The sequence below is a fragment of the Sorghum bicolor genome, chromosome 4, assembly GCF_000003195.3.
Source record: "Sorghum bicolor cultivar BTx623 chromosome 4, Sorghum_bicolor_NCBIv3, whole genome shotgun sequence".
Taxonomy (NCBI): domain Eukaryota; kingdom Viridiplantae; phylum Streptophyta; class Magnoliopsida; order Poales; family Poaceae; genus Sorghum; species Sorghum bicolor.
This window is the reverse complement of record NC_012873.2, coordinates 5,879,207-5,892,636: the sequence shown is the minus strand read 5'-3', so window position 1 is coordinate 5,892,636 and position 13,430 is coordinate 5,879,207. Positions and strand designations below refer to the sequence as shown.

General features: G+C 44.5%; 2 protein-coding genes across 3 annotated transcripts; both read left to right on the top strand.

Annotated features, from left to right (window-relative positions):
* On the top strand, positions 3,441-6,942 carry LOC8077658 (ethylene-responsive transcription factor 3). 2 transcript variants are annotated; one of them, XM_021460458.1, is made up of 3 exons: positions 3,441-5,354; positions 5,437-5,483; positions 6,687-6,942. In XM_021460458.1, the coding sequence occupies exon 1, from the start codon at positions 3,676-3,678 to the stop codon at positions 4,318-4,320; it is 645 nt and encodes a 214-aa protein (XP_021316133.1). In that variant the 5' UTR covers positions 3,441-3,675; the 3' UTR covers positions 4,321-5,354; positions 5,437-5,483; positions 6,687-6,942. The 2 variants fall into 2 exon arrangements, with proteins under 2 accessions (XP_021316133.1, XP_002453442.1); XM_002453397.2 differs by having other exon boundaries at positions 5,437-6,942.
* On the top strand, positions 8,342-12,638 carry LOC110434361 (IQ motif and SEC7 domain-containing protein 2-like). The gene is made up of 2 exons (XM_021458242.1): positions 8,342-9,731; positions 11,214-12,638. The coding sequence occupies exons 1-2, from the start codon at positions 9,723-9,725 to the stop codon at positions 12,276-12,278; spliced, it is 1,074 nt and encodes a 357-aa protein (XP_021313917.1). The 5' UTR covers positions 8,342-9,722; the 3' UTR covers positions 12,279-12,638.

Here is a 13,430-nt window from a genome sequence, read left to right as displayed (position 1 = left end):
TTATATAAGCCTAGATAAAAAAAATGAAGCTTGTTAGCTCGCTCAGCTCGTGGCTGGCTCGGCTCAGCTTGTTATCGTAACGAGCCGAGCTAAGATTTTACTTGTTAGCTATAACGAGCTAACTCAAGCTAGCTCGCGAGCTGCTCGTGAGCTAAACGGGCTACAATTTCAGAGAAAAGTCATTATAGCTTATATTAGTTTTGTATTACTTCATGTGTTACAGGTTATAAATGGTTGATATGTTAGCTCGTATGAATATTTTGTTTGACTTAAGATTATTATATATATTATTTTTATTATTATTACTATTTTTAAACTTTAGATAAATACTAATATTTTTATACCTGCCTCGCAAGTTTAACGAGCCAACTCGAGCTCATAACGAGCCGAGCTAGCTCGTTATCCTAACGAGCTAAAGACTTGTTTAGTTTACTCCAAAATCTAAAAACTTTTTAAGATTTATTGTCACACTAAATCTTGCGGCACATGCATGAAGCATTAAGTATATATAAAAAATAAGTAATTGCACAATTTGCTTGTAATTTGCAAGACGAATCTTTTGAGCCTAGTTAGTCTATGGTTAGACAATAATTGTCAAATGCAAACAAAAGTGTTACAATGTCAAAATCTAAAAAGTTTTTGATCTAAACAAGGCCTAAAACGAACCGAGCCGAGCCAAGCCAGCTCGGCTTATTATCCAGCCTTAATCTTATAGGTACGTCGTCTAAGAGCAAGTATTATAATACAGCCAGCAGCTGACTGTAAGATTTCTTTACAGCCTTCTTGCAGCCCACTCATATAATGGTTAGCTCATCACTATTAATACGTGGCCCACTTGTCTATCTCACAGACTTTCTTGGTTTTTGTGTCTGAGCCGACCGTAAGCTTACAGCCCGCTTTTACTCTCTCTCTTCTTCTCTCACCTCCACCTCAGCATTTAGCTGGCTTACAGCCTGCTATAATACTTGTTGTAATGTCTATCACTGCAATCTAGAAAATTATAATAACTCACATCAGAACTTGAATCCTAATAAATTGGTTCCGAGAATCAGCCACGAGTAATTATTTTGTTTACTCACCGCCAAGGACGAGTACTTTGTTTAGCTCTCGAGTGGATGTTAGCAATCAGCTTTGCCGTGCATTGCCAGAGTCTCTTCTGCTTCAAGTTAAGTGAATGTTAAAGCCTTAAAAAGGGACCAATGTGTCATAAGGAAATGATGATGCGATATGCACGAACCTAATAGTGTACGTCTTCCCTTTATTAAATGGGGTTTCATGATGCCCATTGTACGCTGCAACATTGTTTGTAGCTATAACAACTAGAAGAAGAAGAAGGAAAAACTATGGTTAACAGTACCAAGGATTTTCTAAGATGATGACTGATGAGCGAAGTAACTACTTTGTTTTATGGGACAATCTATAATTTTAACCTTACTTCATCCAATGGTTCTTTTGAAATGACCGAGCAAGGGAGCTACCAATTATATTGACAAAGAAGAAGGCTCGAATTAGGTAATAACAGCCACAGAAGCTATAACTATGGAAAAGACAATCTACCACGAGTAACTAAGACGACTCTAGTAACAACTAAATGGACCATGATGTATAAGAGAGTGAGGTGAATTAGGTAACTTTAAAACTAATGACATCTAAAAACGTGCTTATCAAAACTTATGCAAGATATCTATCTAAATATATAATTAAGTTTTAGCTAAGTGTTTTGGTATTTATTTATCGATGGTCTTGCTTTGGTCCACAAATTCTTCCTCTTTGGAATCAAAACACTAAAAGGAAGACATCAGTAGCACAAGAGAGGATCAATTTATTTGTTATCATTGATGCCAATTGAAGGCACAAAAAAAGATAAGGAGCTAGATCATAAAACTTTGACTCTCATACTACACTATATATATATATAGGTTGAGCTCTCCCTAAATGTATGTAAACATATGGTGGAAGACAAAGCATATGCAGGACGTGGCTATAAAGAGCGTTAATAGGGAATTTAATCTATATAATGCAAAGAGAGCAAAGTAGATACCAAATGAACAACTTCAATTTGATATTGAATTTTAGTTTGATACCAATTGTGTGTTGATTTCCAATTGAAGTTTTTTAGATCCATGCTAATTTTTCGATACTTCATTCTCCTTACAATGAGACTACAAATACGATAGACTTTAACTATTGTCGGTCTCAAAGATCATAAACTATAGAGTAACCTTACCTTAAAAATGTGCATACAAGTATTGAATACTTGTAGGAGAAATAAACTTAGACTTTTGAGGTCTAATTATCACTAAAAGTAAAAGATAATCTGATACTACTCCAAAGTAATAATCGGAGGAAGGTTTCTATGACTTATACTTTGCACAAAAGATATAAATTGAATGAAATAGATGTGCCGATCCTAAACTAATAAACCATGTAGGTTGCCCAAGGGTAAGAGTGAAACATAAAAAAAAACCTATCATGTAATTTATCAAGTGAATGTATAACAAGAACTTCAAACCTGGACATGCAAACCTAGACAAGAATAGGAACTAGATGCTGGTTGAATAGCATGAATTTAAATCACATTTTGGGTTAGCTTGAACTGCTTTTCTCAAACATAAACTTGTTCCATCATATGATACATTTATTTGAAGAATGTATCTTTAATTTATGGCTTTGTTGAATATGCTATTAAGCTTTATTTAGATAAGCATTATGAAAATGCATTACTATGTCTAGCAAAACACGGCGGTGATGCCATGATCATCGTCGTCGGCGGATGAAACAATTTACCCAAGGGCTTTTTATCACTGTAGTAGTTATCAAACTTTACTTAAAAACCTTTAGATTGTCGAGTTTTCTATGAGACAGTTAAATTTACTTACTAAGATATTTAGGCCTTGTTTTACTGCATGTATGTTTATTTTGATCCATACGTATTGGGGGTGAAAAATCAACTAATTTTCATTATAATTTACTGTAATACATATGAGGCTTTGTTTAGTTCCAAAAAAATTTTGCAAAACAGGTACTGTAGCACTTTCGTTTGTTTGTGACAAATATTGTCCAATCATAGACTAACTGGGCTCAAAAGATTCATCTCATCAATTCCGACCAAATTATGCAATTAGTTTTTATTTTCGTCTCTATTTAATACTCCTTACATGCGTCTAAAGATTCGATGTGACGGGAAATCTGAAAAATTTTGCAAAATTTTTTGGGAAGTAAACAAGGCCTGAATTGAGGTGACTAGAGATAACATCATGTCTGTTTAGCATGCCTTCAGCCGGCAAAGAAAGCTCAAAGCTGCATCAAAAGAAAGAAAAGCAAAGCTATAAAAAACAATTTAAATTAAATCGTAAAAAAGACATGTCTACAGGCGAAGAAAAGAGAAGAAGAAGAGGAGGGGGAAAAAAGGAAAAGAAAAGAAAAGAAGGAAGATTGAGAAGAAAAAGGCAAGGCGGGCAGGGATGGTGGTGGTGGTGGTGGGAGGCGAGCCGCGAGCGGGTGGGGGGTGGGGTGCGCGTCGTGGGCGGTGGCAGCGCAAACAAGCAAGCCTTCCAATTAACTCCTTCCCACCTTCCCCCTCCTCCTCCTCCTCCTCCTCCCTACAATTCCGATTCTCCGATCCCCGTTCCTGTCCCACACACACCCTCGCGCTCGGGCGGCTAATCCGGCGGCATGCGGCGCGGCGGCGGCGTGGCGGCGGCGGCGGAGGCGGACGGTGACGTGGAGTCACGGTTCCGCGGCGTGCGGAAGCGGCCGTGGGGCCGCTACGCCGCGGAGATCCGTGACCCGGCGAAGAAGGCCCGCGTCTGGCTCGGCACATTCGACTCCGCCGAGGACGCCGCTCGCGCCTACGACGCCGCTGCGCGGATGCTGCGCGGGCCCAAGGCCAGGACCAACTTCCCGCTCCCCGCCGCAGCCGCCCACCACCACCTTCACATGCCCGCCGCCGCCGCCGCAGCAGCAGCGCCGTACACGACGTATCCCAACGCCACGGGCGTCTCGACGCCGCCGGTCGCTAGGCCGGCTTGCAGCAGCCTAAGCTCCACCGTGGAGTCCTTCGGCGGCGCGCGGCCGCGGCCCGTGCTCCCGCCGCGGCCTCTTCCGCCGCCGATCCCCGACGGCGACTGCCGCAGCGACTGCGGCTCCTCGGCCTCGGTCGTCGACGACGACTGCACGGACGCGGCGGCCTCTCCGTCGTGCCCGGTCCCGCTCCCGTTCGACCTCAACCTTCCCCCTGGCGGCGGCGGCTGCGGAGCCGGCGTCGGGTTGTACGCTGATGAGGAGGATGAGCTCAGGCTCACGGCGCTGCGGCTGTGACGTCGAGCTCAATTGAGCGAGCCGCTGCTTAGAGAAAGAGGAAAAGGAGAAAAATATTTGGTTCTTCCCTTCTCTCGTAGCCGACACCAACTCTCCCCTCCACTACGATGTTGTTGTTGTTGTTTACTTGATCTGACGATGATTACTATTTGCCTGAATCTTGGTTGACTTATCTGCATGCTTGCCTGCTTGTTTTCGGGCGATTGAGGATTATCGCCAAATCTTGCAGCAGCTGTTGTACTGTAATATAGCAACATTTTACTTCCTTCCTCTTGTGAGGAAAGAGACAGACAAAGTAACTTATTTCAATCTTTAGCTACATTTCCCTTCCATGGTTTTACTTTTTACTCTTCAAGTATCACTTGTTTGGGTTTGAGGAACTGAAAGAAAAAAAAATCATTCAAAAGGAATGGCCAAAATGTTGAGATCAAAGTTCTGTTGAACAAATGAAGTTCAACCACGTTTCAACTTCTATATATATATTTTTTCATTCTCATATACCGTGAACAAATTTACTTTGCTTCTCTTTGAAAACCATAAACTTACTTTACTATCCTAAATTCCTAGTGCTTGTGCTGCTAACTTGTCATTTACAGTGGTCCATGATATCAGTTTGTATTACTCCTAATGCACTGTAGCAGTTCCCCATAATAGAATAAATGTTGATTTTTATGTTTAGGTTGATGCTTCTATTTGTGTCACTGAAAGTAAATTTAGTGGCTAACTTTTGATTTCTGAAGCTGCAAACAACATTGGCTATAGATAGTGGATCTGTTGGAAACTTCATAAAATAACAATTTGCATCAATAATTTGGAATATGGTTACACATTAAGCATTAGCTGAAAACATAAAAAGTCACGCTGAAAGTAGAAGATTCTACTTGGTGCTGTAACTTCAGCTTTACTGCCTCATGGCACGTCTGACACATTCATATAAAGCATCAAGATGAAAGTTATTTGCAGGATCAACTACTACAACTATCAAAGCATTGCTAATAGCATCAAGTGGGGTGGCATAACATAAAAAGCGGAAGGTATTTGGATATACTTTCAGCAGTTTCTTCTGTTTGTTTTTTATATTTACTAACGAATTTAACAAATGTTCTTACATTTCAGGTTAGGTTTGTTCTGTCATTTGTACATCAGAGGATGGTGCCTCAATGGTAGTCATATTCCTTCTCTTATGGTTTGGAAGCAGGAACAAATGTTGTGACCCATGTAGATATTGTTTGGTTACCTAGTCATGCGATAGTATATTTGCTTGGAGTGACATTTTAATTGCAAAGACTAAAGCTGCAAGTGATCTTTATGTGTTTACATCTTGTACACAAAAATTTTAGTTTTCAACAAAAGAAATATGGCTTCAGTCTTGCTTGATACACAAATAATTATAGAATGCAAGTAGGTAGTGATATTATCTTGATCTGACTTTCACTTATACTGGGATAAGACAAAACTGCACCGTCTCCTTTCTACTCCCTCTATTCCAAAATTCTAAGCACTTTAGCTATGTCCTAAGTCAAACTTCTCTACTCTGACCACTTTTTTTAGAAAAATGCACCAACATCTACAAAATTAAATTAGCATCGTTAAATTCTCCATGAAATATGTCTTTGTAGATGTTATGATATATATTTTCTAAAAAGAATGTTCAGAACTAGAGAATAACTCTAGACAAAGCAAAAGTGGCCTCTAATTTGGATAAGAGGTAGTATAGTATTATTAACCCTGTGAGTATCTTCGTTTATGTGAAATTTGGCATTTAGGCATCTCCTAGATGGCATGCTCTGGCTATCACACCATGGCAAGCAAAACTGTCCTATTGCTGACCCAGTAATCCTGGTAGTATTCGGCCAGTGGACCTTACCATGATGAATTCAACCAATGAAGAGTAAGTATAAACCTATGCATTCAATTAATTCATTTCCACTTCGACCAACAGTACCAAGGGTATTGTTAGCTGTCAGCACGTGACTATAGCCTCTTGATGACTGGTGCTGACTCTGGGGAGTGAAGTGTATTGCATAAATATGGAATGTAAGCAAAACATATGACAATATGACAAAGGCTGCCTAGTTGTATTGAAGGCAAGGAAATATGACATTGTTTTCTTAAATGTTATGCTATTGGATTGTGATAGTGATGGTGGTTAAGACTATAGTAATGTACACCCAGGTTCATGATTGTTTGGAGAATGGACTTTCTTAAGTTTAGCATCTCTTCTCAGAATAATTTTTTTCTTTCTCGATTGGTGTTGTTTTCATGCCATTTATAAATATTGTACTCATTGAAATAATATGCTGAAGATAAACTTTTTTCTTTTGAGAATATTATAAATAACCATTACTATGACATTTTTCTGGCAGCTTCTGCTTGCATGCTGCTTGATAATTACTTCTGGAGCCCCTGCCCTGAGCACACCATGATGGTGCCCTCATGCGATCAGATTGTAAATTGCAATGCCCTCTGCTAATTTGCTGGGGGTAGAGGGCCAATCGGTGAAAGCAAGAAGCCAAGAATACCATGGAACTTGTTTTTCAGAGGCACTCGTTTGTTGAGTCTTAAACAAGGAGCTATGTTGTCACTTGAAAGCAGTTTCTCCTTGTTAATATCCAGAGTAAAGGTGCAAAGACAATGTAAACATTACCCCATTACTATTGAAGGGCTGAAGAATTTGTAAGATAAGTTATAATTACTTATTGATTTATTGAAAAGTAGAGCAGCTTATACATCTGGTTTGCTTGTTTCATTACTTCGATCAGAATTGTACTATGCAGTTGATTTTTTCTGAATAATGACGCAGTCATATTTTAGTTACTAGTCGCTACTCATTAAGATTATTGCTTTTCTTATTAAAATTATAATGTCTTAAAAGTAATTTAATGGTACATGTGTTTTTTTATGATGGTGTTGGTGTCTTGCTTCTGCGGTTGATCTAGATGGTTATCTCAGTAACTTGAGTTTTTTTTTTCTGAATAATGATGCAACCATATTTTAATCACCAATCACTAGTCGTTAATTTTATATCTTTTCTCATTAATATTAATAATGTCTTACATTAATTTAATGGTACCTACCCTTTTTTCTGATGCTGTTGGCGTTTTGCTTCCACTGTTGATCTATATGGTTATCTCGGTGATTTGTGAGCTCGATGTAGATGGTCATGAAAAAATGTATTTTGCCATGTCTTGTCTTAGCTGAGCTTTCCTGAACGGACCAATCATTGTCTTTCCTACAAATCATTACTCTTATATTGATTTTGTTTATTTCTTTGACCTGTGATTTCATCATAATAGGTGTTATTTTTTTATAATATAGATAGGTTGTTGGCAATTTTTTTTTTGTTTATGTTTTACCTTTTCAATTTATGAGCTGGTTTTGCTTGTTAGTTCAGGATTTTGTCAAACGCAAATATATTTTGTGTTTGTCTTCCAGGCCTTGTTTAGTTCCGAAAAGATTTCGGATTTCGACACTGTAGCACTTTCGTTTGTTTGTGGCAAATATTATCCAATCATAGACTAACTAGGCTCAAAAGATTCATCTCGTGATTTACAGACAAACTGTGTAATTAGTTTTTATTTTTATCTATATCTAATGCTTCATGCATGTGCCCCAAGATTTGATGTGACGGAGAATCTTGAAAAGTTTTTGGATTTCGGAGTGAACTAAACAGTTTGATCCTTTCCCCATCAAAATCTGTTTGGGCATTAATTTGATTGGCCACCTGTTCCAGTAGGCCCAACAACTTCGTTGTCCACTTGTGGGGTTACGATTCAGCACAGCAAAAAAAAAAAAACTATCTATTATCGATTCAGCACTGCAAAAAAAAATCTGTTATCCATGGTTTGCGGTAGCCTGAATTTTCAGGGAGTGGCCATCCTGAATTCCTGATGACCATCTTATGCTGGGCCTTCTATGTTTGGGAACAAGTGCATTTGTAGTATCTGTTACTTATTATTAGCTATATTCTCAAGGGAAAACAGCAAATAGAAAAAGAACTGATGGCATACCATGGTGGATGAATGATGTCGCATCATTATATATCAGAGCACATTAGCTACTATGGCGCTAAAGGCTAGCTGCCAAAGATTCCGGAAATTTTGCCTGCACCACCGCGCCTTTCCCATTTGGTTATGTGGAGAGTAGGCTGGTTCCATTAATCATTGATGGCCTGGTGATTAGGTTACTGACTAAAATCGTTAAACTATGTTCTCTGCTCCTTTGTTTCAGCTGCGGCAGATCTTGCGGTCTGATGTCTGCCGATCAACATGCAGATGCAGGGGGGACAGGGGCAGGCAACAAGGGCAAGCGAGAGCGTCTCCCGTCTCCGCCCCCATGTGCCTTGGTCCGCGCCGGTGGTTGCGGCGGACGCACCCACATCCTGTTCGCTCTGCAGCTGACAAGGAGATGTGTGTGCTTGACGGTTCCGTAAACTTGTTGTTGCACCCACCGTCGTCGTCAAGAAAGAAGAACCCGTGGGTTGGCCGGGTCTCCCTTGGCCTTTTGATGAGCCAGCTTGGTAGGCGTCTGTTGTATGTGCGCTGCACTTGAGCAATTTGCCGGTGACAGAAACAGATAGAAATCCCAGGTGAAGATGTATATTGTGATGGGCGTAGCGTAGGTTAATTTGCAGAGATCCCAGGTGAAGATGGGAGCAGAGCAGAGGAGGTCAAGGACGCAGAGGCCGGAGCGGCAAGGCCAGTGCCAGCTGCCACGAGCCCACGAGCACGCAAGGATACGACGCGGCGGCAGCGGCCAACCACTGTCCAGGTAGGTAGGCAGGGGCAGGCGGGCGCGAGGCGGTGTTAAAAGTTGAGGCCTGACTGAGCTGTCTCCTCTCCTTCCTCCGCTCCGCGTCGTCGCATACAGACAGATACACCGACGCGCTGCCACGCTGTTCCGCAACGCCGCCGCTGTTGGCAAAGGTTGTTGCTGCTGCTGCTAGCTGTGGGGGCGGCCCCGTCGTGCGTGGCTGGCTGGCTGGTGGCTGCTCCGGCGGCCGGTTGGCCGGTTGGGGGCGCCTCTAATTAGGGGGTGCTGCTCAGTTGTCGTCGATAGCTCCTCTCCTCCCAGCTGCGTCCGCAACCAAAGTCCAAGCATAAAGGCGTCTCCTCGGCAGACTCCGACCGCTGCCCTGCCCTGGACATCCATCGTCGTCGTGCCACACCGCCCCCGCCTTCTTCTCCTTCTTCCTCCGGCCAGCCGGCCGCCCGCCGCGTAAGGAGGAGCGGCGCACGGAGGAGGAGGAGGAGGACCGGAGGTGGTGGGTGGAGGAACAACAACCAGCAGGGCCCGGCCGGCCTCGTCTGTCCGTCCGTCCGTCGTCGTCGTCGTCGTCGTCTTCCTCTCCGGCCAATCCTTCTCCAGGCCGAGGCGCGCACGCACACAACAACAACGACAACATGGCTGCTGTAAGTAACATTCCTTCCCCATGGATTACGCACCTCAATTGTGTGGCATTAATTGGCATGCACTGGGACGACGGCTGCTCCGGCATCCGGCATCGGCATGACAGGGCAGCATGGTCACGCGCGCGTGTTAAGTTTTCATTACTACTACTAGTACTAGTACTCCATGCATGCCTGCTGCTTCAGGTTCGTTATTATTATTCGTATATGTGTCGTAAATGTGTTTTTATTACTAGTACTACTACTGTGCTACGCTGCATGATGATCACATTGGTATCATTGCTCCTTTCCTGCCCGGAACCCTCTGCCCATGTCCATGTGCCCCCACGTTGTTTGTTGATGATGACTGCCACCTTCCCCTCTAACCGCGACGGCGCCATCATACAATTCTAGAATTGGCGGCATTTGCTGGCAACATGCATGCATCCATCATCAATGCGAGGTTAGTTTTGGTTTCATGGTGGTCAGTGGTTCACTGCTGACTTTGCTCAGTCACCAGGATTCGTGGTTCCCTGCATGACGCATCCAATCCCAAATTCAATCATCCCTCGCTATCTGAACATGTGACTTTCCCAGGCGGCGCCGGCACATGGCGTGTGATCCCGTGGACGACTCGCGCTCGCGTAGTCCGATCCTCACGGTCGTCACGGGCCACCATCACACTCACACCCATGTGCCGCGCGCCCTTCCCTTGCTTCTTCGGACTGCCGTTGGTGGGAACGGGAGGGCGACTTGGCACCATGGATCCGTCACCGACGATCGATCGGTTGCATGCATCGACACGAGTGAGTGGAGTGCGTACCCTATGCTTGGACGCTTTGAGTTCCAGCTAAGCGAGTACTCTAGATTGTTTGCGATGCACGATTCAGAGTGCGCGGGGGCAGGGGTACATGATTTGTATGACTGATACTGTTTGCTAACTGATAGGGCGTTGTTTAGTTCACTCCAAAAACCAAAAACTTATCCGTCACATCAGTTTGCATGTAAACCACGAGACAAATATTTTAAGCCTAATTACTCTATAATTAGATAATGTTTATCAAATAAAAATAAAAGTACTACGGTGTCAAAATCTAAAAACTTTTTAGATCTAAATAAGCCTCAAGCGAACAGGTTGTAGCTGTCTCGTTGTGACGTGCCACTGCTCGCACGCATGTATTATTTTCGTCGTCGGTGTTAAGCTGCAGGGAGCTGTCCATGCACTGTCCTGTCATGTGCTGTTCTCTTGGTGTTTAAAGGCAAATGCTGCTAGTACCAGTAGTTGGTTAACTAACACGTACTAGTACAACTTCCATTTTCACGTAGCCAGACTTACTTCTTCGTGTTTTCCTTTTTTCGTTAAAATTCAAATTCGTAGATAAAAAAAAATTGTGATGACATTGGCATGGAAAAGTTGTGTTTTACTTAAAGTGCCCAATCTTCTACGGAGTACGTAATTTGCAGCAACTGTTCACTGAGACTCGTGCGTGACTGAACTGAATGCAGGCCGGGCAGCACGCCGTGGTGCCCAAGTTCGGCTCCTGGGACGCCGAGAACATCGGCTACACCGTCTTCTTCGAGAAGGTGCGCGACAACAAGGCCCCGCCGGCGCCCGCTCCCAAACCTTCCGCTTCCGGCGCTGGCAATGGAGGCTACGACTTCGACCCCTACGAGCACTACGAGAGCCTCAGCAGGAAGGTGCCGTCACGCCCGCCAAGCTCGCACGGCGGTGCTGCCAGTGCCAGGGCGGCCGGTGCCGCCTACGACTTCGACCCGTACGACCACTACGACAGCCTCAGCAGCAGCAGGAACGTGCCTTCCCGCCCGCCGAGCTCGCACGGCCACGGCCATGGCCATGGCCACGCGCCTGCTCCTCCTGCTGCTGGCTACGACGTCGACCCCTACGAGCACTACGACAATCTCAGCGCCAGGAACGTGCCGTCACGCCCGCCGAGCTCGCACGGCCACGTCCACGGCCACGCGCCGGTGCCGCAGCCGCACCACCGGTACCACCGCCGGACCGGGAGCAACGGCAGCAACGCGGCGTCCGAGGCCAGCAGCCGCGGCAGCAAGTTCTCGCCGCCCAGGCCGTACCAGCCCAGGTACAGCAGCAACAGCAACAGCGACACCAGCTTCCCGCAAGGCGGCGGCCACGGCCATGGCGCCCAATACCACCACCACCACCACCACCACAACAACAATCAGCACCACCACGGTGCTGCGCCGAGGGCAGCGTCTGCCTCGCCGTCGCCGCCGCGCCACCACCACCAGCCGCCCCCGCCGCGGCGCCCGAAACCGTCGGCCGTGCCGAGGTTCGGTGTGTGGGACGAGCGCAACGCGGCCATGGCGGCGCAGGGCTTCACGGTGCAGTTCGAGAAGGTGAAGCGCCACCGAGAGGAGGCCAGGACCGGCCCCGCGCCGCCGCCCGTGCAACCGCCGAAGCTGCTGTCGCCCGACGACAACGCAGCGGCGGCGGCGCCGCGCGCGCGGCGTCACGGGAAGTCGAAGGCCGACAAGAGGTCCTTCGTGTCCAGGATGTACAGGTGCCTGTTCCCAAGGGTCAGAGAGTGACGAGTGATCCGACGACCGACGGTAATTACCACCACTCTGCCGTAGTATACGTGTTCTCTGACAGAGATTGTATACTACTTCAAATTTGTTCGTTCTTTGTTTCATTTATATATACTTTATGTATATATGTATGTATAAACTCGAGGCATTAGTCGAGTCACCCAATCACATGGAAACAAAGAGTTTGCTGGGTACGGGCCTGATCTTGACTTCTTTCATTGCATACGCCTATACGCAGATGTATTTTCTTGGTATTATTATTAGTTCGAAGCAGACCTATATTGAAACAAGTTGTAGAGATGATGTAACGGAGTGCATCAGCAAACACGGCTATACTACTGAACTCTTTGGACTGTGCCAGATCTAAGTTGTACATGACGTAACGGAGTGCATCAGCAAACACGGCTCATACTACTGTGCCAGCCCGCGTCCCCTGTGATGCCCGTTGGTGGGCGGCCAGTTTTTTCTGTTGAAAAATACTAGGGGTACTAGAGCTTTTGGAGAACACTAGGGGATAGGATCGTATGTTCATTCTTTCACGGTGGAACACGCTAGGCAAGTGATTCATATATATATATATATATATATATATATATATATATAGTCGGACTTCTCATTCGATCCTCCAACATGTTCGCTGATTCTTTTCTTCAACAAACATACAACTTCCACAAAAAGAACAACCAAATGGCGCGCATTTAAGAAAGAATCTCTCTGCAGCCGTGCTCCTAATTGTCATCGTGGCCGCTGGTATGTACTATATACTACACATGTATGAACTGTTGAAAATATAAGTGTCTGTTCTAGCAGCTTAAGTTTTGACATTGAATTGGCTGATGTGTGTGTGTCTCTCTCTCTATATATATATACACACACGGCAGCGCTATTATACACCCTAGGTGTAGAATATTATTCTATACCGCAAGCCAAATCTGAATAGAAAAAATACTGAGCAATACTGAAACGCGTTCAGTATCATCTAATACTACACTCAGGACCACGAAATACTGAACAATACTGAAACGCGGATACTGAACGATACTGAATTCTGCTCAGTATAACAGTTTGGTGTAGAATAGTATTCTACACCTAGGATGTAGAATAGCACTTTTATATATATATATATATATATATATATATATAGTTTTGATT

What these genes read in the sequence shown, in the direction of transcription:
- LOC8077658 (XM_021460458.1), top strand. Translation starts at nt 3,676, where the DNA reads ATGCGGCGCGGCGGCGGCGTGGCGGCGGCGGCGGAGGCGGACGGTGAC.